The 27174-nt window shown below is 31.8% G+C and overlaps 2 protein-coding genes across 2 annotated transcripts; both read right to left on the bottom strand.

The window, feature by feature from the left end:
• Positions 1–2444: 2444 nt before the first annotated feature.
• P58IPK (DnaJ P58IPK-like protein) lies at positions 2445–7266 on the bottom strand. The gene is made up of 9 exons (XM_039027766.2): positions 7059–7266; positions 5933–6098; positions 4946–5147; positions 4699–4859; positions 4525–4618; positions 4132–4344; positions 3693–3773; positions 3089–3307; positions 2445–2924 (listed from the first exon to the last, which is right to left on the bottom strand). Exons 1-9 carry the CDS (start codon positions 7207–7209, stop codon positions 2730–2732), a joined length of 1482 nt encoding a protein of 493 aa, XP_038883694.2. The 5' UTR covers positions 7210–7266; the 3' UTR covers positions 2445–2729.
• Positions 7267–8515: 1249 nt separating this feature from the next.
• On the bottom strand, positions 8516–12429 carry LOC120074217 (uncharacterized). Its single transcript, XM_039027271.2, has 3 exons — positions 11910–12429; positions 10421–10820; positions 8516–9388 (listed from the first exon to the last, which is right to left on the bottom strand). The coding sequence occupies exons 1-3, from the start codon at positions 12091–12093 to the stop codon at positions 8680–8682; spliced, it is 1293 nt and encodes a 430-aa protein (XP_038883199.1). The 5' UTR covers positions 12094–12429; the 3' UTR covers positions 8516–8679.
• Between the last annotated feature and the right edge of the window lie 14745 nt (positions 12430–27174).

Here is a 27174-nt window from a genome sequence, read left to right as displayed (position 1 = left end):
TTCTCTTAATTCAAATGAAATGTTCCCGCGTTATTGATGGCTATTTATTTGTTTTGTTTTTTTTTTATTATGTTTTTCCATTCTTTCAAAGGTTAAAAGTACCAACTTTTAATATAGATTAACTAATACGTTGTGTTCAGATAGGGTTTGTCCATAATAGAATAAGCCAATGTTCCTTCGCAATAATAGTTATGTTTTTTATTTTGTTGTTTGTATTATTGTCATTCTTGTGGGATCTCTACATCTTTTGCAAGTTGTGAGAGGTTATCTTTTATTTTATTATTTTTTTTAAGTTGGATTATTGAAAACTTGATTAGGTAACACTAAACCAAGATTTTCGGCTACAAAAAAATAGGTCTAGATAACCAAGATTTCCTATAAGTGTTGACTTTGGCTCACTTTCTCGTTCTCTATATGTGGGTTTATTAACGTCATAAGTTTAAATCCTCGTACTTCTACCTGTTAACATTTAAATAAAGAAACAATTTAAAAAAAAAAAAAAAGTTTTATATCACTGTGTGCAATAGACATTAATGGAAGAGAACTGACTTGATAAGGAAGGAAAGCACAGAGAAAACCAAATTCTTTCCAGAAGGATAAGACAAGGAGACCATTTACCCATTTTCTTTCATTTTCAAGCATAGAAGGCAAGGTAACCCTTCTTTGCATTTTCAGTAGCAAAAGGGTGTTCAATGATACCCTCACCTATTTCTCATTTTTGAGATAAGATATATCTTAGGGATTGTTTGGGACGCTGAGTTGAGATAAGATATCTGAAGTTCATATGTCTGTGAAGTTCATATGTCTGTGAAGTTCATATATCTGCATTTGGGGTGCAGAGTTATTTGGTCTAAATTCATATATCTGTGTTTTGGTCTGAGTTCATATGTCTGTGTTTTGGTCTGAGTTCATATATCTGTGTTTGGAATGTAGAGTTGAGTTCATATGTCTAGGTATCTAATACAGTTTTTTTAATTCTAAATAATATGCTTTTATGATTACTATTTTTGTTTTGAAACTTTTTTATTCAATAATTCTACCTATCTTTGTTTGAATAAAATATGTATTGCAATTTTTTTCTTTTAGTTTTTAAAATGTTTCTTTCTTTCTTCCTTCCTTTATATTTCTTATAGAAATATGGTTAAATAAAATGAGAAACTAGAGCGAAATCAAAAACCTTTGATTCTAACTAATTTTTCTCCATGAATTTCATTATCTTCTTCTTTTTCTTCTTCTTCTTATTGTTTCTCTATATTTTTACTATGTCATGAATTTTTAATGTCATCAGGATCATCAAATAACACATGTGTATTCTAATTCTTGCTGGAAAATGTTCTAGGAAAAAATTTTCATTTTATAATTTTATTTTTTTGTTATATGTTACATACTTCTTAACTACATACATACTTTTTGTCTAAATATTCTTAATACTCATTTGATATGTGGATTTATTACATATAAATAGTGTATTTAATGTAGACAAAATAATATTTTTTTTATATAACCAACAACCTGTAACATACTTTAACAATCAAAAGTGGTTGTCGAAGTTGATTTTCGAAGATGATTTTTGTTGGAGTTTGTAGTCAGAGGTGGTTGTCGGAGCCTGAAATAGGCACATGAAGGTGTATGAGAGTTAGTTGTCGAAGTTTGTCATCGGAGGTGATTTTCGAATCCCAAAGTGGATCGGACGAAAATGGTCGTCAAAGTTGATGATCGAAGATGATTTTCGCTGAAGATTATAGTCGCAGGTGACTATCGGAGCCCAAAGTTAGTCGCATAAAGGTGGTATTAGAGTTGCTTGTCAGAGTTTGTCGTCGAAGGTGGTTGTTGAAGTATCAAGTTGATCATCGGAGTTGCTCGCTCAAAGGTGATTTTCATCAAAATTTGTTGTCGAAGGTAGTTGTCGGAGTCTACAAATGTGGTTATCGAAGTTGGTCATCAAAATTTGTTATCAAAGCCAATTGGTCGTCGAAAGTGGTAGCGCAAAGATGGTCATTGGAGTTGGATCACCAGAGGTGGTTGTCGATAGTCAGAATTGGTTGTCAAAGTTGGTTGCGCAAAGATTGTCGGAACTCGGAATTTTCATCAGAGGTGATCGTCGGAGTCCAGAGTTAGTTCTTGAAATATGAGAGTGACCAATAGGTGGAGCCATTAAAAATATGGGAAAAATGGAGTTAGGGTGAGTTGGTAAAATATACCAACTCAACTCTACCAACATTTAAAATTGGTGAGCGAAACAATGAGTTGATATATTATACCAACTCAACTCAACTCAATTCAGGTGGGTAAGTCAAACACGTTTAACTATCTTCCAAAGGAAATTCCCTAAAAAGTTAGATCAGAAAAGAGATCTTAACAAACTTGAAAAGCTTCTGTACTAAACATATTTGAGCACCACCTACCAACTTCAGAGAGAGAGAGAGACAGAGAGACAGAGAAGCTACCTTTAACATATAACTTGTTAAGTGGCAAAATCTAAGCAATGGTAAATGCAAGCTTATACATCCAACGTATTACAATTACAACTCACAAATTTCCTCGGCAAAATCTTGCTCAATGAACATTTTTCTGAACTAGAAAAGCCTCTATCAGTAATTCTAACCTAAGGTACTTCTACTTTTCAGCAAATAAATATTTTGATCCCCTTCCCCCCCTTATTAATCAAATGTTTTCTAATCACTGTAAAAATATCAGAAAAAAGAGGAACCAGAGCTTTTATGCTGAAATCAGAAATGGAACTCAAACCCACCAGGATGACCACCAAAACCACCACCACCCCCACCAAATCCACCATCGAAAGTAAACGTAAACTGCTGTCCACCACCACCGAAAGGATTGAAACCACCGCCGCCGCCCATGCCCATGTCTTCAATGTCTTCCCCTCTATCAAATCTTGTACGTTTTTCTTCATTGCCGAGGACCTGCAAGACATATTGCATTAGTATCTGGTTTTTAACTGTCCTAAAGACCAATTTTTGAGAGAGAGAGAGAATTCATTATGTAATCAATTCCAGCAGAAAGTGTTGGAACAATGGTACTTTTGTAATGGATGAGAAGAATAACATTTAGATATTTTTTGTCAGACCTCATATGCAGCAGCAATGTCTCGGAACTTGGCTTCTGCTTCTTCTCTATTTTCCACATTTTTGTCAGGGTGCCATTGTAAAGCAAGCTTCTTATAGGCACGTTTAATCTCAGAGACAGAAGCAGTCTTTGAGACCCCCAAAATTTTGTACCAGTCCTTTCGTTTGCTCATCTTTAAAGCCTTTTCAGCCCTCATCAGTGCCTCCCTAATATTCATATCCTGCAAACATCATGGATCAAATTGATGATAACCAACAGTGTAACACCTGTCCGATTTTATTTCATCATACTATGATTTTTTATTATTATTATTAAATATGTATTGGTATTAAAGTTGTCCTACCAATCGTTTCCCATATTCTTAAATCTAACATAAACTTTAGGTTATTTTTCTAAAGAAAAAGGAATCAGACATAATCTGTCCTTGTGTTACATAAATCAACATCGCAACTAGACTAATCAATAAACAAAGGCTCACAATGAGATTAATTCTAAATTGATGTATTAATGCAAGTAGTATTTTTACAATTAGTTCTATCTACAACTTGCAGAACTGAAGGAAAGGGTTCCGAGAGTTGAGGAGAAAATACTGAATGATAACTAACCTGCGGTGAACTTTGAGCCGCTGACTTAAGATCCTCAACAGCACCTTCCCAATCCTCTGTTAAAAGCTTTGCTTCCCCTCTCTGGAAAAGAAAATTCCAAGCATTAAAGATCTTATACACATGCACTAACTTCGTCACTCACGTTAAACCATGTAATGGCAATTGCCAAGACATTCACAAACAGATGATTTAAAATGAAGTTAGGATGAGAGATGTTAGCTGTTGCTTGGGTTTCCAACAATACACAAAAATAAAGGTCTTGGATGAAAGGAAATAGATGATAATAATAGCCCAACATAACAGCTCAAGCATGGCGAAGGTGACTCAGAGGAGCTTTTATAAACGCACTAATTAAATTGCAACAACATCCACTTCGGCAAAATGGAATCCAGTAAAGGAGGAGAGCAAGAGAGACGAGGGCCAAAAAGAAAAGGCAAACCTGGACCAAAGCTTCAATAAGGTCTCCATCAATGTTTAGGGCTTCATTGCAACTAGCAACAGCATCCTTTCCACGACCAAGCTTGACCAGTACCTTGCATAAGCCAAGATGAAGATGTACATTGTGTGCAAGATGGTTGGGGTCTAATGCAAGGGCTGCATTATATTCCTCCACTGCTAAACGCAGCTTACCCTTGCTGACATTATCTTCTGCCTGTCAATGAAGTATATAAACTAAAATGAAGCACAAGATAGGATTATCAATTTCATTAACTTAAAAACTTTATCAAGGTTTAAAGAGATTCCTTTAGTTGTAAGCTTCCATCTCCCAACCAAAGTAGAAAATACAAGAAAATGGGAATTAATAGATTTTTTTTATGTTGTTTGGGCTTACACTCCTGGTTTTTTTCAATAGATTCTTCAATCCAAAATATGCTTTCTTCAGTTCACCATGCTCTGGATCTAGACGAAGACCCTTCTGAAAATGCCTGGAAAAATTGTTAACGTATAAAAATATGTTCATCCGCTATTAAGTAATGCTTTCAACAAGAGGAAATGTGAAAGCAACCTTGAGGCAACATCGTGATCTGCCAAATAGTAGTAGGCACGCCCACGAAGTAATAACGCATCCAGATTGCTTTCATCTTCTTTAAGAATATATCCAGTATGAAGGATAGCAGCAGAATAGTCCTTAGTTGCCAACAACAATTTTATTTTCAGGAATTTGGCCTACATCAAATCAATATGCTCGATAAGTACAAATTCAGGATGATTAAAAATACAGAAAAGACTAATTGGATAAGAGATGGTATCACCTCAGAGCACGCAGGAGAGAAAACAAGTACAACTTTATCCAAAAATTCCAATGCTTTTGTGTAATCTCCTGTATCAAAATGCTTAAGAGCCGTTTCTAAAGCACTCTGAGCCTGAAGCAATTGAGAAAGCTCCTTTTCACCCACTGAATTTCCAGGTTTTAACTCAAGATACTTTTTATAGTTCTTCTCAGATTCATTATATCTACATCAGCCAAAAAGTTCCTGAATCATATAATTGGCCAATCAGAATGGAAGGTAGGAGCGAGAGTAAGGTCTTCTACATGCCAGAATGGCTTAAATTTCCTTTACAATATTCTCCATCTCAAATATGATTTATGTTTGAAGTATGTCAAACCCTCTCTGGGAAAATGTACCCTTTTTTTTGTCATGATTGGTTTAAAAAGTAAACTCTTCTAGAGTTTATATTTTCTTTCCTTCCCATCCGTTATATCCAAGATAAACAAATCCTTTCTTTAATTTATTTTCATTTTCCCTCAAGATAATGTCTCTTATGGTCTTACACTTTTCATTATTTATAGCTTCTTTTTTATTTTAGCACAAGTAAATATAAATTTCTTTTCTACTAAAATTATAAGAAGCTGTAATACTTTCCATTCTCATTACTTTCACCAATAATCTTCTCGATTCTCAGTCGTAATATTTTCCATTCTCATCATATGCTTCTCATAACGAAAAATAGATTAAAGCATATCTGAGAGGGAAGTTTTTACAACAACCAAAATTTATTATAACCAATAGGGAGAAGTGATGGTAGAAAGTAATGGAGGCAGTTTTACACCTCAGCATAAGCAGGCAACAAGTATATTACAAATCAAAGCATATTTCCTGTTCAGAGACAATTCCAAATTTCTAATTTCTAATCCACAAAATTCAGAAAGATAGTAATTTGCAATGCCAAAATTACATATTTTCTCTAATTTGATGCCATAATTTGCAATGAATTTCAAAAACAAGAGGGGAGAAAACCTGCACAACTGGCGAAGAATTGAACCACGATGAAAGTATGCTTCTGAAAGTTTTGGGTCTATCTCAATAGCGGCATTAAGATCATCGAGTGCCTCACTGTAACGCTTCACCTTTACATTTTGTGAAACTTTCTCAAACAACTCGGCAGAGTTGCCCAGTATTCCATCTGGAGATATAAGCCAATCAATTACAAAATGCAATTGACAATGAGAACCACAAGTGGAAACCCCAGATGGCAGAAAAGAAAAGGGAAGATTCCAATTTCTTAGGGAGAACCTTGCATCAGTCAGCTTATACAGAAACCAAATTTGCTACATCCCCTAGGAGCAATCTTATGTTTACTTAGAAATTTCACATCACAGGTCAAAGATGAGTTTTGGTAATCACGTATAGTTAATACCAAAGTGAACCATTCCTAATACTATTACTAAGTAATAAAGCTGAGTTCTTAGATCATGGATATGATTATTTCCACCATTTAGTGGAGCTAAAGGCATTCACATCATTAAATGAGAGAAAAGTCACGAGATCAGTAGAGTAAGACAGAGATACTGATTTATATGCATCAAACGATCCAACTAGAAACCTCACAAAGACCTATACTAAGGGAGGGCATCATTTGACGATGCAATAGGGAGGTTCCAAAGCCTCCTCTTAGTACTATCTTGAAACCAAAGAGACGGCTTCTTTCAAATCCAGAGTGGCTCCTTCCGGTTCCAAATTCAAAATTTACACCATTAAGAGATTGAATGTGGTATTTAAATTTCGCGGCCAATCTTTCTTATTTTAGAGAATTGCTTTAACAACCGACCAAATTTGAAACAACAGTAGAAATGTGGGAACAGAGAATACGTCCGCCGGGGAAACTATAAGGCAAATTAACATTTCCAAATTAAAATTGCATCAGTTGTCGTAAGAGCTTCAAACTTTGTGCATCAGACTCGTCATCGTAAATTCGTGACACAGTGAACAAATAAAGAACAAAAAAGAAATATCGCACATTGAAGAACCGGATCTAGGTATCTAATCGAAGGTAACAAACCAATCTGCAATATTAGAAGCTCCGTCTAGTTTAATTCTTCCAGGGAATATCAGAAAGATAGATCAGAGAGTAATAGTAACGAACCTGAAGCCGAAACCAAAGGTTGAAGAAGGAGAAGCTGACAAACTAGGACGAAGTTGAGAAGAAACACCGTGAACGCTACTCCTCTCCAAGCTGAAGCTTCCATGGCGGATAGCGAAATCGAAAATCCCAGCATTGTCTCTTCGAGTTTCATGAACCAGAATCAGAATATGATTTTAAGTTTAATTCACCTAAATCGAAAACGTGAGTTTTTTTTTCTTTTCTTTTCTTTTAATTAAATTAAAATTCGATTATCAAACGATTCATTCCACGTATTTATCTCCAATGGACGAATTACACGTGGAAATTACTTTAACATCAGTCGAGTGAGAAAATTTCGTTATATCTTCGGAATTCGACACGTCACCAAGATATTCAACGACGTAAGGTAACGGCCCATGTGTTTTTCAATCGGCCCACTAAATAAGTTTAAATGGGCTTGAACCATTTTTCTGAGCTTGTTATAGGCACGGCCCATTTATTTTTAGTAGGCTTGTTCCTTTAGCCTGTTCAACAATTTGTTTGCTTCTAGACATTGTTGGTGGGGATCTTGGTAACTTTCTCATTCTTATCCCTCACATTTTATTCAACTTCAAATCTTTCAATAAGATTTTTGCGTTTTTTTTCTTTTATACCTAAGTGAATTCTATCTTAAAACCATCAAGAATGTTATTCAGATAACCTTAAAAATTAATATTTAAATGAAATTTGACTCATTTTTTTAAAACAAAGTTTTTTAACCTTGCTTGTATCATCTAGTCACTTAAGGAATTTTTTTTTTCTCCCTCGTCTTTACTCATAATTTTTCCCTTTCACACCACTCTCTATCCATGTCTCCACCACGATTTTTCTCTCTCACTCTGACGGCAAGAGGAAGAATAAATGACTAAAATATAAGTAGCAAAAGTTCTAAACATTGTTATTATTGCAAGGGGAAGAAGATGGACACTTTTAAGAGAAGAAGAAAACAATATTACAAAGAAACTTAAAAAGAGTTATAATATGTTTGATCTAGAACATGGAAATTTGAAAGGCATATCATTCATTATTTTCAAAGATGTTCATTAGGAGAATGTTGCAATGAGCGTTAAATGTACAATAGAAAGACATTACAAAAATATTTCGAATCTATATTACTAAACTGTAATTTGAAAGATAGCAAAATATATATATATTCTCGGTGTCATAACCATTTGGTTTATAAAAGTTATTTTAGTTTTGTTATCACTTTTCTACATTTTCATCTCCTTTTTTAGTACTTCAAACTTGTGTATGCCAATTAAGTTATGCTCACTTTGACTTTTATATATATATATATAACTTTTTTAATTTTTTTTTCAAAACTTCGGCCTATTTTTTAAAACACATCTAAAAAAACAAAGATAAATAAACAGAGAAATTAATAAATGTGAAAACTATTATTATTGGAAAATTAAGGAGAAATAATCATAAATTTAAAAAACATAAAACTAAAAAGGAAATGATACTCATTACCAACACTTCATTATTCATAATTATATCAACATCTTCCTATCTACATAACAAAATTGACCTCTTGATCTTGATTCTTGACCATAATATATAGAATTCCAAACAAATATCTCAAACATTTTTTTCTTTATTATTATTCCTTATAGATTATATTGCCAATGAATGGGCTCAAACCCATCTCAGAGCTCATAGAGTTGGCAAATTTGGTCATCTCCATTAATGGAATAATCAACTGATGATCATTCCCTTCTCCCTTCTTCCTCCCAAAAAAATCCCTCAACCCATTTCCCTCTCCCCCATAATAATTCCCACTCTCAAATGAAACATTATTTGAAGATGAACTCATAACAACTCCCACACTATTACTCCCTGAAGAAAATGAGTCATTACTCTTTGTCGACCCCAATTGCGCCGCTTTCATCAGCAACGCTGTCGCCGACATTCCTCCGCCACCGCCACCGCCCGTGGCCGAGCAAAACGATGGCAAGTCGTTATAAGCTGCTACTGCCTGTTGTTGTTGTTTGTTGGCAGAGGAGGATAGAGTGAGGTTCATGATGGCTGTTTTTGAAGAATTGTTTTTGTTGTTCAAACTCAAAATTTGGTTTGAGATTTGGTAGAGATTAGAGGGGGGCATTTGTGGGAAAGATGATTCAAAATTATGGTCTTGTAATTGGGAATTGAAGAGAGATTGGTTGATTGAATTATTATTATTATTATTATTATTATTATTATTGGCAATGAAATTAAGCCTTGAATTTGCTGCTGTAACTGATGATATTAACTTTGCACTTTCTTCAGCCAATGCATCACAGAATGCCCTGTGAGTTATGAAGCTGTCTTTCCTGTTTTAGAATTGTTAAAAACAAACAAACATTTATCAGTTATTTAGTATGTCACCATAAATTTTTAACTCTAGACTCATAAATATATGCCTTATGAACTAACATTAAAGACTTCATAATTATTTATTATATTAGACATGTATGTGAGAAACATATTACTACCCAATATAGGGCAATATAAGAGAGAATAATCAGTCAAAAGATTAGATTTAGGACTAAAAATTAGGTTGCATGCATCAAAAATATGCATAAGAGTTTAAAAATATATTAATTAAGCTTAATTGGGGATTGTTATAAGTAGGCAAAATGTGTTTACCAATAAATTAAGTCTCATTTGGTAACTATTTAGTTTTTTAAAATTTTTTTTGTTTTCTAACATTTCTTACTTATGATTTTCACACGGACCGTAAACATTTGAATTCCAGTTAATTTTCAAAAACAAAAACATGTTTTTTGAAAACCTCAAACATATATAGAGACCAATATACAAAAGTGATGTTTATAGGTTCAATGTTCAAAAATAAAAAAACAAAAACAAAAATCAATGTCTTATTTGCTAACTATTTGGTTTATAGTTTCTAAAAATTAAGCCTACAAAACACTTCTTCCACCACAAAATTTTATATATCTTCTACGAATGTTTTCAAGAACCAAGTTAAGTTTTTAAAATTAAAAGAAAATTCTAGTTTTTAAAAATTTGTGTTTGTTATTGAAATTTTGTAAAAAAACAAAAATCCACTCTTTTACTTAAGAAAGAAGCAAACCAAAAACCTTTACTTGTTTGAATTGATTTTCAAAATGCTTAAAATAATAGTTACCAATATCAAAGCCAAATTTTCAAAACAGGTCAAGATTTTATAAAACTAAGCATTTAAAAAATTATCTTTGTTACCGCGTTTACTATTTCCTACATATCCTCTTCTTCTCTCTTTGTAACAATGTTTACTATTTTTTGACGGACCATTATAAGCGAAGGAGAGTGGTAATAGAAAGAAATGGAATTAAAAATAGGGAGAGAGAGAGATTATAGACCTGGAAAAGAGTGTTCCACAGTCACATTTGTACTCTCTAGTACCACAAGTCTTAGAGTGAGCTTTCCAGTCAGATTGAACAGCATATTTCTTTGAACATTTCTCACACTTCCATTTCTTCTCCCCATGTTTTCTACTGAAATGTTTCTTAATTCCAGTTAAGTCCCCAAGGGCTCTGCTTGGATCATGATGAACACAACATTTCTCAGGACAAATATACACTTTCTTTTTCACTGTTTCTTTGTTGCTTCTTTGCCTTAGCTTCCATGGCAAATTGTGCCCTCTTCTGTGTAGCTGCAAATTTTGATCCCTTTGGAACCCTTTATTGCATATTTCACATATGAATCTATTTGTTGCCATTAGAGTGTTGGGAGACAAAGCAATTACCTCAGCATCTGGATCTGTATTCAAAAACACACACATCAAAACTTCACCTGGCCCCATTTCATAACCACATTTTTTTTTATCTTTGTTAGAGAAACACCTCAATTTTTAAGTTAAATTCCAAAAATTAAAACTACTTTTTTTTCTTAATATTATATGTATAAAACCTTACTTAGTTTTTTAAAATATTAATAGAAAGTGGATAACAAAGCACAAAAATCTATGGGTGAAAGTAATACCTAGTGACATAAGTTTTAAAAATAAATAAAAACTAAAGTCACATTTGGTAACCAATTGGTTTTTTGTTTTTGAAAATTAAACCTATGAGCACTATTTTCATCTCCAAATTTCTTTCTTTATTATCTACATTTTATTATGGTTTAAAAAACAAGCCAAATTTTGAAAACTAAAAAAAGTAGCAATAGAAAGAAATAAGTTTAATTTTCAAAAACTAAAAATAAAAAATGGAATGGTTACCAAAGGGGACCTAAATGACTATCTAATGGTGTCTTTGTGTTTTTTGTTTTTTTTTTTTAATTATCGGATTATTTTAATTCTAATCCAGATTTCAAAAATAAAATTAAAGGTTTTAAAAACTATTTTTTCAGATTTCAAAATTTAGCTTAATTTTTAAAAAAATATTAAAAAGTAGGTAATAAAAAACTATGATAAACGTAATGTTGATAGGCTTAATATTACCAAATACAAGGTCTATAATCTAGAATCCTTGTGTTTATTTTTGAGTTATTTTCCTATTTTAATTGGAAAATTATTTCAAATGGTAAAACTGTTAAAAATATTTACAAAATATAGTAAAATTTTAGAACTATCAATGATAGATGTAGAAAGACACTGATAGACTTCTATCAATATCTATCTAGCATTTATCATTGATAATTTTAAAATTTTGTTATATTTTGTAAATATTTTAGTTCATTTTTCTATATTTAAAAACAACCCATTTTAATTTCTAAAAACAATAAATCAGGGTAATGAATTCTTTCAAATGGGTATATTGAAAAAATTGAAGTAAATTAGCTGAAAATTAAGATCAAAATATCAAAAAAATAGAGTGAGAGAGAGAGAGAGAGGGGACAAAAACAGACCTGGTTTTCCTGGCAAATTTCTCTTCTTCTTGGGGAGAGGAGGAGGAAGAGAAGAATCAAGATTTTGATTAGGGTTAGGGCTATGAGGAAGATGATGGTAATAAAGTTGAGAACTTTGTTGTTGATTATTACCAAATTCTCCAATAGAACTAGAAGAAACAGAAAAGTCAATACCAGACATCATCACCAAAATTACCTTACAAATTACAAAATAAAAAACACGCACAAAAAAGAAGAAGAAGGTTAATTAGCTAGCCTAGGAAAAGGCTAATTAAAGATTTTACACCATAAAGGGGGTTTGGTTTTGTATGTTTTTTTATCAAAAGCCCCAAATAAATCAACAGAAGAAAAGATGAAACTTTTTTAGCACTTGTGTGGCTGCTCAAAGACAAAAAAGAAAAAACCCCAGAAACAAGAAGAGGATGAACATAAAAGAGGAAGGTTTGTTTTTGAGATAGAGAGTGTTTATGTTGTACTCTTCTAGTAAAGGAAGAGAAAAAGAAGAGATGGCTTTGGCTATGGCTTTGGCTTGTTTGTTTGGCTTAAAAAGAAAGCTCCAAAAACTATGATGACTAAAGAAAATATTTCATGTTTCTTTTTTCTTAAAAGGTTCCTTCCTTTTTTCTAAAGAAAGAAAAGTATCAATCTTGTACTCTAAAACCTTGAACTAATACACATTCCTTCAGATTTTGTTCAAAAAATATTGTGTGAGATTTATAATAGTTACAATTAAACTTCTAGATCGTCATAAATGAGACAATTCAGTCTAGAAATTAAAATCATCAATGCAACATTCAATATATATGTATAAACTTCTTCAAATGTTGAATTAAAAAAATAAAAGATTAAAATTGGCGTATGGGTGATTTTCATAAGTAACCCTAATTGAGAGTCCAAATTGAATTTGATGGTAATGATTTAAGAGTTTAATTGATAAAATTTTATATAAGTCACACATGATATTGTTTATCCAAACGAAACACAATAAATGGTATAAATTGATACACCAACAAAAGTTTAAATTAAAACAATTATTCATTAGTTCAAAGTGTTAATTGATATAACTCAAATGTTTGGGTTATAAATTGATACTTTTTGTTTTCTTTTATTTAAGTTAAAAAAAACATGTACATAGGCTTGAAAATTGAACCTCCAACTTTCTAACCAAAAACATATATCTTGAAAAATGTACAAACAGTTAACTGAATATACAATGATGGACACAATGATACTGATAAAAGTATTAACACAAAGAAAAGCATAGAATAAAATAACACACAATATGTTAACCTAGTTCGATATAACTTTACCTATATCTAGGGGGCACAAGGCCCAGATTGAAAAGAAGTTCAATAGTACTTAGAAGGTTTACAAGAAGAACTACTTAACTAATAGAACAACTATCATGTAATACAGTAAATCTTAGATAGACAATTTGTTTAGACACCCATAAACCTGATGTAACTTATCTCAAGATCTTCTCACAGCTCATGCTTCCCTTGAGTTTGCAGCCTTCGGCTTGATTGATCTTGTATATTTAGGCTCCCCTATGTTTATCTTCATGAATTCACCCACACATGGTAAAACCAACAAACCTTTATACTTCTTCTTTTTCAGCAATGGTCATACAAAAAAACAACGATCATATCCTCAAAAGCCTAATTGAAAACATTCTCATACTTCCTTTTATCACAATATCAAAAAAGATACAGACAAGGAAACCAGCATGATTACCAAAAAGGTAAGTGACCGGAACATTCCAAAAAAAAAAAAAACAACTAGTCAGTCCAACACGAAGTCAATCGGAAAAGGTCTAATATTTCAATAAAAGAAAATTCACATGCAAAATAAAAAAAATAACAATCTCCTCTTTGGCATAACTATTTTCTTTTATTGACAATCATGAGATAACACAAATAAAATAGCAAAGAAAACAACCATACAGCAAAACCAGTAACCCACCACCAGAACAATAAACAACAACAAAAACAACAAGCCAATGCCACAAAAAAAAAAAAAAAAAAAAACCACTCCCTCTTAATTGCCAGAAGAATAAAATTAAGCATGTAGAGAGGAAGGACGCCGTGTAGAAGAGGGGACGTCATTAGGAGGCAAGGACAAACTCAACAATTGAACCAGAGTATCCACAACTGCCTGTCGATTTATAAGATATCAAATTACACTGCTCAAATTCTGGGACTCAGAAGTTAGCACCTGTTAAATACATGTGAAGAAAATCTTAACAGAGATCTCCATGAGTGAAAGTAAGATATTTCCAAGCCCATTGTGAAAGAATTCAAGGCATTCAGAAACATACAGAATAGTGATGCATCTTAAAAAAAATTACAGCATGCTTTCTTAATCAAATACAAAAGGAATGAGAGACATACCTTTGAAGAACTTTTCTTCTAGAAATCTCTCGATGTCGTTCAGATCACGTACAGTCTGCTCCTTGAACAAGCACCCTTAGACACTACCACTCGGCAACCTTGGTATTCTTGGAGTGAGAATCTAGGAGGTTTGGGTTTTGTGTGAATTTGGTAGAGGGAAGGAGAAAGAAAACGATCGAACTACATGATCAATAAGTGGGAGAATGTCTATCGCATAGATAGAAAGTACTTAATTGTTTAGTAAATCTTGCTCTCATGAGAATCGTATACACGATCGCTTAGTCTTTTGCTCAATTGTTCACACAGTCCCTTAGTAATTCTCGCTATACACAATCGTTTAATAAATCTCGCTAGATGGTTTACACGATCATTTAGTAAATCTCTCATTTTTGTTTAGTCTCTCATGAAGGCTATCGTGTAGTCTCTCGTGAGTAAACGATTAGTTATTCACTAATTAAGTGATGTCTTTGTAAAATGAAAACATTTTTCATTTTATTCTTCAATTATCAAAAACCGAACATAACCTCTCACTTCATGCATAATTAAAGAAAAATCAAATAACCACCCACAATTATCATATAATTGTTTAATTATAAATAAATATAATAACTACTTTATCATACTATATTTATAACCTATAGTTTCAATATCACATCATATGTAATATTTAAACCATAGTTCATTTCTCATTTATTTAATATAAATCATATTTATATCAAATTCCTCCAACTAATATATCTTATACATAAAATCAATTATATCACATATAATTGAACCACTTTAATTATATCATATATAATAAAATTCTCTCTTGTTAATTTGAACACTTCAAACTAACCCAAAAACTTATTCTCAATTTGAATCCATTGAGCTATCAAAGGGACCTTATAGACCTGTAGCTTGAAGCTCCAACGGTACATGAATAACAAACTAAACTCTTTAATCACGAAATCCACCATCTATAAAATGTCGAACACTCCACTAAAGACCAAAATTGCACTCTTCTCATTACAGATATATTTCTACGTCCATGGGATATAACCAATCAACAATACAATAACTCGTCACAGATAGCTCGTAAGTACAGTTGAACCAATTTACCGTTTTGAGTACAGTTGAGCCAATTTACCGTTTTGTCCCTGTAGTTACATCTAACTACTTAAGTGCCACTAATTCCTCTAATGAAAAATACATCATAGTCCTATTATGAGTGAACACCTATCGGGCCATGAGAAAGTGTGTGCCGCCACATCGTTCAAGCCCTGAAATCAGCTATTAAGGGAGCAATCTATCGACTTACCCTTACTTCGGCGAAAGAGTGAATTCCATCTTGTGTAGCTGAGTTCCCAGCTCTTCAATCAGACGAATCCCTAAAGTGGAAGATTTTAGTCGGCAATCTAGCCATTCGCACCCATCAAATCAAAGGACCGCCCTCAAAGGCAGGAGTTCCCAACTCACTCAGGATTAAGGTCATGTTACCTATGGTCATCCTAGTGAAATGAAAGTCTCTGCATGAACGGCATTATAACGAGACTAAATATTTTGTGGTCCGGTCTTATACAAACTCCTTTGTATAGGACACTCTCGCTTGCATGTTTTCACATGAATGATCAAGATAAGACCATCTGTAGCACTTTACAAGACTTGTAATATCTACAAAGCGGGTCGTATCTGTAGTGTCACAAAGATAAGGTTTCCTTCCTTTATCCATATACTACAGACCATTTAGGTTATCACTTAAGGCATGATCCACTTGTTTGCCTCCACATATATGTTTAAGTTACAACGATAACCAGGGATCTTAGTTTATTGGTTTGTGGCTAATGCAACTAAAATATCTCATATTTCATAGACAATAGTGAAGACAATATCTCATATTATTACATCACAAACGTTTGTTCATACAGGTATTTATAAACTACGGGAACCTACAAGATTTAGGGCATCAACCCCAACAATCTCCCACTTGTCCTAAAGCGATAAAAACAAGTACAAAACAATAAACTTAGACACTAAGGCCCAATACAAAATCTCTCACTTACCTTAGTCTAGTCGCAAACGGTCTCTTTGACCCATGCTATGAAGGTTATCCTAGAAAACTATAGCCGTGAGAGCCTTCGTAAACGGGTCAACAACGTTGTGCTCCAAAGTGATCTTCGTTACTATTACGTCTACTCGATGCACAATTTTGCGGATGAGATGATATTTCTGCTCTGTATGTTTGTCACGTTTGTGACTCCTAGGCTCCCTAGAGTTCGCCACAGCACCACAATTATCACAATAAAGGGTGATGGGCCTAGACATGTCTGGAACAACTTCTAGATCAATCAGGAACTTCCTGAGTCAAACGGCCTCCTTAGCAGCTTCACAAGCCGCTACATACTCGACCTTCATCATGGAGTCAGCGATGCACCCCTGCTTAGTACTTCGCCATACTAGAGCTCCTCCGTTAAGAGTGAACATTGATCCTAAAGTTGATTTTCGAGAATTCTTATCAATCTGGAAATCAGAGTCCGTGTATCCAGTAAGGATTAAATCCTTAGATCTATACACAAGCATGTAGTCCCTCGTTCTCCAAAGATACTTGAGAATGTTCTTGACTGCAGTCCAGTGACCCTGTCCTGGATTAGACTGATATCTACTGATTATCCCCACAGCGTAGTAAATGTCAGGTCTACTACATAACATTACATATATCAAACTGAAAATGGCAGATGCATAAGGGACCCATCTCATCTCCTCAACCTCTTAAGGTGTCTTAGGACACTGTTCCTTAGACAATGTAATTCTATGCCGAAAAGGTAGTAAGCCCCTTTTGGAGTTCTGCGTCGAGTACTTGATTAACATCTTGTTAATGTACGATACTTGAGACAGCGCTAGCACTTTGTTCTTTTGATCTCGAAATATCTAAATACCAAGAAATAACAGAGCCTCTCCCAAATCTTTCATTTGGAATTAGGTCGCTAGCCAGTTCTTAACTGAAGTCAATAAACCTACATCATTCCCAATGAGTAGGATATCGTCTACATACAACACTAGGAAAACTACTGAACTGTTGATGATTTTCTTGTAGACACAAGGTTCATCAACATTTTGGTCAAAGTCGTAATATTTGATCGTAGTATCAAACCTTATGTTCCAAGGTCGAGATGCCTATTTCAACCCATAAATGATCCGATTCAGTTTGCAAAATTTTTGTTCTTGACCTTGGACTATGAAACCCTCGAACTGCACCATATAAATGGTCTCCTCAAGATTACCATTCAGAAAGGCAGTCTTGACATCCATTTTCCATATTTCATAATCATAATATGAGGTAATGGATAGGAAGATGCAGATAGACTTAAGCATGGCAACAGGCGAGATAGTCTCTTTATAGTCAACTTCCTCCACCTGGGTATAACCCTTTGTCACAAGTCGAGCCTTGAAGGTTTGCACCTTCCCATCAGTACCCTATTTCCTCTTGTAGATCCATTTACAACCTATAAGTTTAATCCTATCAGGTTGATCTATAAGATCGCATACTGAGTTGAAGTACATAGACTCCATCTCGAGATCCATGGCTTTGACCCATTCATCCAGGTCAACATCCTCCATTTCCTTCTAATAAGACAACGGATTCTCAACCTCGCCATCGGCTACCATAGCTAGGATTTCAGTAAAACCCATATAACGAACAAGTGGGTTCGCAACCCTCTCACTGCATCAATGTTCCCTCAACTCTCGAGGTGGATTCGACCTATCAGGTGAACTTCCATCAACAACTCTTGTTGATGTAGCTCACCCTTCAACAACTCTTGTTGAAGTTTCAGTAGTTTCGTTGGAAAGTTTACACAACACGATTTTACTACGTAGACTGTGTGTTGGGGATGATGCCCTAAACTCTTGTTGGATCCTGTAGTTTGTAAACACTATATTGAACAAATGCTTGTGATGTAATAATATATGATACTTTCTTCATTATTGTCTATGAAACATGGGATGTTTTATTTGCTTCAACACAAACCAATAAACTAAGATCCCTGGTTGTCGTTGTAACTTAAGCATGTGTGTGGTGACATACAGGTGGATCATGCCTTTAGTGATAACCAAAATGGTCTGTAGTATATGGATATAGGAGGGAAACCTTATCCTGGTGACACTACAGATGCGGCCCGCTTTGTAGAATAGTTACAAGTGTTGTGACTTGCTACAGATGGTCTAATCCTGATCATTCATGTAGAGAATGCGAGTGGGGGTGTCATATACAAAGGAGTTTGTATAAGACTGGACCACGAAGTGTTATAGTCTCGTTATATAACGTTGTTCATGATAGAGACTTCACTTTACTAGGATGACTATAGGTAACATGACCTCAATCCTGACTGATTTGGGAATTCCTACCTTTAAGGGTGGTCCCTTGATTTGCATGGGTGTGAGTGGCCAGATTGCCGACTCAAATCTACCACTTTAGGGATTCGTCTGATTTGGGAGCTGGAAACTCAGTTACACAAGATGGAATTCACTCCTTCCCCAAAGCAGAGGTAAGTAGATAGATTGTTCCATTAAGGGCTGATTCCGGGGCTTGAACGATGTGGTGCCACACACCTTCTCATGGCCCGAAAGGTGTCCACACATACTAGGACTATGTTATATTGTTTAGAGGGACCAGTGGTACTTAAGGAGTTAGATGTAACTATAAGGGGAAAATGGTAAATTAGCCCAATTGTACTTACGAGCATCTATGAAGGGTTATCATGTTGTTGATTGGTTATATCCGATGGACACAGAAATATATCTGTGGTGAGAAAAGTGCAACTGTCGGTCTTTAGTGGAATGTCTAGCAGTTAACGGACGATGGATCTCGTGGCTAAAGAGTTTAGTCAACTATTCACGTACCGTTGGAGCTTCAAACCATAGGTCCATAAGGTCCCATTGGTAACTCAATGAATTCAAGTTGAGAATCAGTTTTTGGGTCAGTTTGAAATGTTCAAATTGACAAAAGGGTGGGCACAATTTGTTATCTAGTTCGGTATAACTTTACCTACATCTGGAAAATTGAAAAGAAGTTCAATAGTGTTCAGAAGGTTTACAAGAAGAACTACTTAATTGACAGAACAACTATCATGTAATACAATAAACTTTAGATAGGCAATTTGTTTAGACTCCCCCTAAATTGATGTTACCTATCTCAAGATCTTCTCACAGTTCAAGCTTCCTTTGAGTTTGTAGCCTTCGACTTGATTGATCTTGTACGTTTAGGCTCTCCCTAAACTCAACGCTTCTCTTCATGAATTCACCCACACACGGTAAAACCAGCAGACCTTTCTACTTCTTTTTCACCAATGGCTGCACAAAAAAAAAAAAAAAACAACGATCATATCCTTAAAAACCTAATTGAAAATATTCTCATACTTCCTTTTATAACAACATGAACAAGGAAGATATAGACAAAGAAATCAGTATGATTACCAAAAAGGTAAATGACCGGAACATTCTAAAAAAACAACCAATTAGTCCAATACGAAGTCAATCGAAAAAAGGTCCAACATTTCAATAAAAGAAAATTCACATGTCAAATAAAAATAATAATATATCTTAATCAGTTGAGTCATGTTTTGACGAGAAAGTTGCATCTCAATCTTCTTTGGCTCTTACTATTGCAGTCATAGACTTACATGTAGTCCTTTTTATCTTAATTAGTAAACCCTTCTTCAAGATGCCTTCAGTTTACTCTCAGCCATAGATTTAGATGGCCCATCTCTAAATTGTTTCTGGAGTGAACTTACTTCAATTATTTTTTAATTGAAAAAATATGACTTCTTCGCTGATTTCTTGATAATATATGATACACCACGTTTCCATCATGTACTTGTGGAATGAAATTAACAAAATATATATATATATATATATATATATATATATATATATATTGTTAATTTCATTATGCATTTAATATTAAGTTAGGTGTCCTAAAACCTAGGGAAATGTGTGTGTTTTTTAATTTCTATAGACCTCTTAAAAGGTATGGTGCTTAATTAGCTTCGTTTCTATATCAATCAAAATTTTTGACTTTGTAGTTAGTTAATTAACATATTACCAAACTCATAATATAATAATAACCCACATAATCCTTTTGTGAATCAAATGAAAAAAAAAAATTTTTTAAAAAAATCTACGTAGATCTATCTTTTCACTTAAAACATATCATCATTTCATCGTAAAATTGATCAACATCATCATATATCATGTATATTTATAAGAAATAGGAGAAATTTCTTATATTCCAATGAATTACAAATGTGATTACATAAAACCAATTTCATGAAATTCAATACTCGAACCCGATCTCTATAGGGGCGAATTTGTGCTATATATTAATTTTGGAGATGGTACACCTTGGATTTAAAGGTGATGTATTAGAAGGATAATGTCATATTGAAGCAAGTCCAAAAAGAAGTGGAAAAAGAAAAAAGAAAAAAAAAGGGTAAAAAGGAGTTGAAGTGTAAAAAAGGGAAAGGAGTGATGGGATTGTTCCACCGACCGCTGAAAAGAGAGTGTGTTGACTAATAGAATAAGAGAGAATCTCTGCAAAGTTAGATGCCTTTTATGGAATGATTAACCCATAATTGAAAACCTATGGCTCCGGCTAAATAGTGTTTCTTCAAAAATTTAAATTATTAAAATACACTGAAATTATATTGTCTCACTATTTTAGAGACCCATTATCCCCACATCCTATATCATCTCATTGTTTGGATGCCCATTATTCTATCTCATCGATTTTAATTGTTTATGGGCCCATTTTCGATATGTGTTTCATATTTCACCGTCATTTATTATCTCAGTGCTTGAACATACTCGATCAGAACTCCCCAGACATCAGAACTCCCCACATCCTATATCATCTCAGGGCTCAAACAGTCCTATTGTTTTTTTTTTCTAAAAAATAAATACTAAATTTTATTTTAAAACTTCTAAATTTTAACTTAAATTTTTTTTTATCATGAGAAAATTGATGTAAGAATTTAAAGAAATAATAAGAGTATCTATATAAAAAAAAAAAAAAAAATTATCTATATAATTTATTTTTAAAATAGTTTTTTTTCAAATTCAAGAAAATTTCAAACAAATTTATCACCATATTAACGTAGTAACATTTTAAAATTTTTTTATTCTAGAGTTACTTTTGCAATAGAGTTACAGTTTCTGTTTATATAATAACAATGAGGTTGAAAGTTCAAGACTATTTTTGAAATAAAACTTTAACAGTTTCTAAAAAACTAACGGTAAGAGTATTTTTTACCTCTTTTAAAAATTTAAAAATATTTTTAAAACTTTTAAAAATTCAAATATATTTTTGAAACGAAATCCAAAGTTGAAGGACAACTTTTTATTTTTATTCTTACCGTCTTGAACATTGCTTTTCTTTCGTGAAAAAACAAAAATAAAAGGGTTTAGGTTTCCCAATGCAAAAGTGATAGGACAGTCCGTGATACCTCTGTGACTATGACACTGAGGGAACAACTGTGGCTCCTATTTTTTACTGTTCATCTCTGAAATTTCCATCATGTCATTACCTTTTCCCCTTCTTTCTAATCATATATATTTCAAAAAGTTAATAGATTTTTTTCGAAGTTGAATGTTGTGTTCTCGATCGTATTTGTTTATGGCATGTTTAATTAAGAGTGACTTTTTGGATTATTACGTGTGCTTTTATTAAGTTTTAAATTGGTTTAGAGCATGTTTTAACCCTTCAAAGTTAATTTTGATGTTGTATAGAAAATTATATTTAAAATAAAAAATTTATATATTAAATTAATTTTGAATTGTTAAAAATATATTTTAAATAAATTGTTGTATTTAAAATTATAGATCATTATTTCCATAATTCACACACACGTTTTACTTCTCCACAAATTAATAAGTTGCAAGGGTTTGAAACAACAAACTATATTACACGTGATTGCGATGATAACCGACAATTTCATTGCATGCAAAAACCACGGTTTAGACTCCCATTTCTTGGGCATTTGATGAACGCTAAAGTTGTCACACGTGTGTTGCAACGATAATCTTCATCGATTCAATGTGAGATCATTCCATGTGAGTTGCAAATTCAAATTGTTTTCGTTGCACTCTTTGCGACTAAATCTTAGTTCATCACAGGTGTGCAACAAACTCACACAAATAAAAATATCTCATATTTTAGAATTGTGTTCATTGTTATTGTTATGATGGTTTTATATGTTGGTCGATAAATTATAATCGCTAAAGTTCACTTTTTTTTTTAGTGTTGTTGGATATAATATTAGAAAAATTGAATAAACTTGATTAAATATCAAAGAAATTTTGATTACAGACCTATAATTAACGACGCATTAAATCAAATTATTGGCATTGGGTTATATATCTTTGTCTATATGATCAAATCAACCATTTTTGGGGCCCCATTGAAAAATTCAGCTTTAATGGTTCAGTGGTTAGTCCTCTTGATGCTTTGATTAGGGTTGGGTAGAATAATGAAATTAATTTTTTTTATATTATTTCATATTTCTCTATAATTAAACAACTCAATGTCCTAATTAGTAATAGTTGAGTTGATAAAGACCAACTGGAACAAAATTCAATCAATTAAAAATCAAATCTTTGACCCATGTAAAAAGAAAAAAAAAAAAAGAAAAAAAAAAACTCAATTAGATAATTTGGATACCTAATCTTGTCATAAATAATATCAAACATGTCTTTTCAAAGTGATTATAGTTAGGTAATATATAAAGAATACATTGTCTTGGAAGAAAATAAGAAAAAAATGATTAAGCAAATAATGTATGATTAATTGTTTTAGTTGATAAGTATATGATTTGCTTAATTATTTTTTATTATTATTATTTTTTTAAGAGGGATTGTAATTAAAGTGTGCGTGGGGGAATCGAATCTCAAAACCACAAGATTGATAGTATGAACATTATACTAATTGAGCAAAGCTCTTGTTGATAATTATTTTTTTATTTAGTTTCACACTATTCGAATATTTAAATTTTTTAGGAAGTAACTAATGTATGCATATATGTATATATATTTAGAACGATAATCAATGTCTTTATGTTTACCGATAATTAAAGAAACCGAAATTTTGAATAAAAATAAATATTAATTAGGAGAATAATATTAATATATTGCTATCATGAGAGTTTATTTTCAAGATGGTTGGTATAGACTTGCATGAAAAAGTTCGTAAACATTTAATTAGTTGGATGGTGCATCACTTCAATTTGCAACCCAAGGCTGTACTTCCATGGAAAAGTTCATGAGCATTCAACACCTTTATAAATTAAATCGAATATTATTTCTTTAATTCATAAAATATTTTTACCGACAATTTCTAAAAAAAGCAACTTCAAATGGATAGTAGCACAATATATTAATTACTACGCTTCAATACCATAAATCCATATTTAGCAACAATCTTATATGTTAAAACTTAACTTTCAATGACGCATTTTTATATAAAAGAAATAGTGACAAATAATGTGTTGCTAAAGATATGCATTTAATAACGTGTACGTGTCAATAAAAGTAAACTTTTTAGTGGTGCATAATAAATATGTCACTAAAACCTTTAGCTACGTAGCTACAACAACATTCTTAGTAATGCGGGTCTCTATATTGTTAATACTTTTAGTGGCGCCTTTTGACCTTTAGCAACGTGTTTTATGCATTATTAAAGATCGATGGTGTATTATGATATTTGAACTATAATATTGTACATAATCTAATTATTAACACTAAAGCAGCTACTTAATTAAACTAGATAATTTGCACTACATCACCAAGGAAATGAATATATGTTGTTTTTCAAGGAATCTAATTCTAAAGGTTTTATTTGAAAATGTATTTTCAAAACTTTGTTTATAAAAAGAATGTTATTGTGGTATAATTTATAGGATGATTTGAAAGATTAAAGTTACTATTTAATTTTATATGTCCAAAAGGAAAAGGAAATAATAGTTATATTGCTTGTAACTTTAGTCTAAAAATGGTTTAAAAAGAAAAAAACTTTCAAATTAGGTCCTATGTATTTATAACTTTTTTGTTTTTTTTTCCTTTTTAAAGAAAATTATGTTTGTTTCTTACCCAAATTTTTTATAAGTTTTTCACATTCCTTAAAACAAATCCAAACTTTAATTAACAAAAATAAATTTTTAAGATTCATTGGATAATTATTTGATTTTTAATTGTTTTGTTTTGTTATTTATAATTTTTCAAAAGCATTTAAAAAAGAAAAGTAAAGTTTCGAAAAAAGAAGTAATTTTGAAAATTTCAATTTTGAAATTTAGAATTTGAAAATTAAATATTTAGTTAGAAGAGATAAAAGAAGTCGTCAAAAAACAAGTAATATAACTATCAAAATCAAATAGTTATCGATATCAAATGAGTTCTAAAAACTCTTTGATTTTAAGTTTTAAAATACTTTCACTCAGTCTTTTAAGTACACTTAAAAAAACATAAATAAAATAATTATCAAACCAAACCACTCATTTGGGTTAGGTTTAAATTTAATCCACTAATCTTTGAAAGTCCTTCATGTTAAGCTCACTGATTGTACCAAAATGAAGGGCAATAATTAACTGAGGAAAGATTGAGAATTAAGAGAGAGAGAGAGAGAGAGAATTGGATTAGAATGAAATTATTTAATAATAATGAAAAGGACAAATAGTTTTGGCAACATGCAATTGGATTTTGCTTTGCTTGGTATCAAATCCTCAATCTTCATCAAACACATACACATGCATTTATACATAACAAACACAAACACATGCAATTACAAATATATAAAAACAAGACACACCCCAAAATTCATGCAATTTTGTTGCATTATTATAATTTATTTTCTCACATTCTTTTTAAATAAATCGTCACACATATAACAATCAAACCTAAAATATTATTGATAGATATACTACAATGTAAAAAAGTACAAATATAACAAATTTAAATCTAACTCTCTTAAAATTCTATTAATGATAGACCATATCGCTAATAGGAATATATTACATATAGATTTGGCTATATATTCAATTATATTTAAAAATATTGCTATGTACTTAACTAATAATCTAAATATATTGTCCATTGCAATTACCCAAAACAAAAAATTAATTCTTTTCTTACACAGGGAAGATGATTTTTTTCCCCAAAAAAAACTGTAATTTATTTATATGGAGAAAGAATGTAACTATATATATATATGTGTGTGTCCGACCAGAAAAGGACATGGCATAACACAAATCCATGGCATGTAGATTCCTCATTCTGCCTTCCCAATGCAAGAAGAAGGAAACATTTTTTTTTTCTGCCTAAATTCTGTTAAATTATCACAAAGTATAACATATATATGGATATAGTTTTAATTATTTCTATCAAACTGGTAATTGATATATACCACTTTTTTTTTAAATTAAAAGGTTCAAATTTCTAAACCCTTTGAACTTGAATAATAAATATTCAAAGACAAGGAAATTGATCTTTATGTATACACCTTGGATTTTTTTTTTTTTTTTTTTTTTTGAGATAATCTCATTAATATTAATTATACAAAAAATTACTGTAAAAGTCAAAGGAAAACCAAACCCCATAATAAAATATTCATGTGGATTAAAGTGTTAATCCATATGTATAAAACTTATTAAATTATACGTTGAATAATGGGAAATAATAATTCACTAGCCACGTCATTACTATTTCCTAAAAAAATGTCGCCATTATTATTTTATTAAAAAAATCCTAATACTCCAAATATTTTATGAAGAATTTTTTTTTTATCATCATATATGAACAAAAAAAAATGAGAAAAGTAATTTTTTCATTGGATAATAAAAATAAAAAATTATATTTGAAAAAACAATTATTTTAAATGGTAAAACTGATAAAAATATTTTTAAGTATAACAAATTATCACGATCTATTAATTAGTGATCTATCATTTATAAATAACGATATTTTACTATATTTGTTAATAAATTGACTCTTTTCCTATATTTGAAAATAGTTTTTAAAAAAAAAGTGATGCATAGGTAAAAAGAAAATATTATGAAAAAGGGTTAGATGAGATAGTGATGACCTAGAAAACTTAGAAAGATGAATATATTAATAATAAATAAAATTTTGTTTAACCAATGCGTTGATGCCGTTTGGTTTGGAAGTTTGACAAATTGGAATAAAAATTTCTCAAAGTTGAAGCCAATCTCGATATGTAACAATAAACACGAGCATTAAAGTTGTCGATTTCAAATTTTGTCTCCCACCACTATTTACGGTTATTTTTAAAAATATTTGAAAATATATTTTCTACTTATAAGTATTGTATATATAGTTACACTCTTTGTCAGACATAGATTTTGTTTACTTAACTTTTTTACTTACTCAGTATATGAAAATGATACAGACTTCCAATTACAATAAAAAAAACAACATTTGGGATATACAAAGGTTGAGATGAATAAAAAAAATAACATTAAGTCTATATATTTTCAAGGTCAAAGGAAACACTTGATGTTGTTGGGATTGATGCCCTAAATCTCGTAGGGCCCTATAGTTTATAAATATATTGAACAAACTCATTTTTTATTTAAAAAAATTATATGATATTTTAGTTGCATTAACCACAAACCAATAAATTAGTATCCAAAGTTATTTTGTAACTTAAACATGTATGTAGAGACATACGGATGGATCATGTTTAAGTGATAACCTAAATGGTCTGTTGTAGATGGATAAGGCTAGGTATCTTATTCTGATGACACTACGAGTATGACCTGTTTTGTAAGTGTTACTGTAACAACCCAATCCCCTAGGACTTAGGTTAGGTCGTTACTAAAATAAATGCAGGCATA

This window comes from Benincasa hispida, chromosome 3 (genome assembly GCF_027475165.1).
Source record: "Benincasa hispida cultivar pf3 chromosome 3, pf3_genome.v1.1, whole genome shotgun sequence".
NCBI classification, from domain to species: domain Eukaryota; kingdom Viridiplantae; phylum Streptophyta; class Magnoliopsida; order Cucurbitales; family Cucurbitaceae; genus Benincasa; species Benincasa hispida.
Note: the sequence above shows the minus strand (reverse complement) of the source record. Positions and strands in the feature narration are given on the sequence as shown.

Excerpts from the sequence above, each read along its gene's own strand:
- LOC120074217 (XM_039027271.2), bottom strand. The coding sequence starts at position 12,093 with ATGATGTCTGGTATTGACTTTTCTGTTTCTTCTAGTTCTATTGGAGAA. Across the intron at positions 10,821-11,909 it reads AAATTTGCCAGGAAAACCAG|ATCCAGATGCTGAGGTAATT; the intron begins GTCTGTTTTTGT and ends TTTTGAATACAG. Across the intron at positions 9,389-10,420 it reads TGTGGAACACTCTTTTCCAG|GAAAGACAGCTTCATAACTC; the intron begins GTCTATAATCTC and ends ATTCTAAAACAG.
- P58IPK (XM_039027766.2), bottom strand. The coding sequence starts at position 7,209 with ATGAAACTCGAAGAGACAATGCTGGGATTTTCGATTTCGCTATCCGCC. Across the intron at positions 4,860-4,945 it reads TCTCTCCTGCGTGCTCTGAG|GCCAAATTCCTGAAAATAAA; the intron begins GTGATACCATCT and ends GATTTGATGTAG. Across the intron at positions 3,774-4,131 it reads TTATTGAAGCTTTGGTCCAG|AGAGGGGAAGCAAAGCTTTT; the intron begins GTTTGCCTTTTC and ends TTTCTTTTCCAG.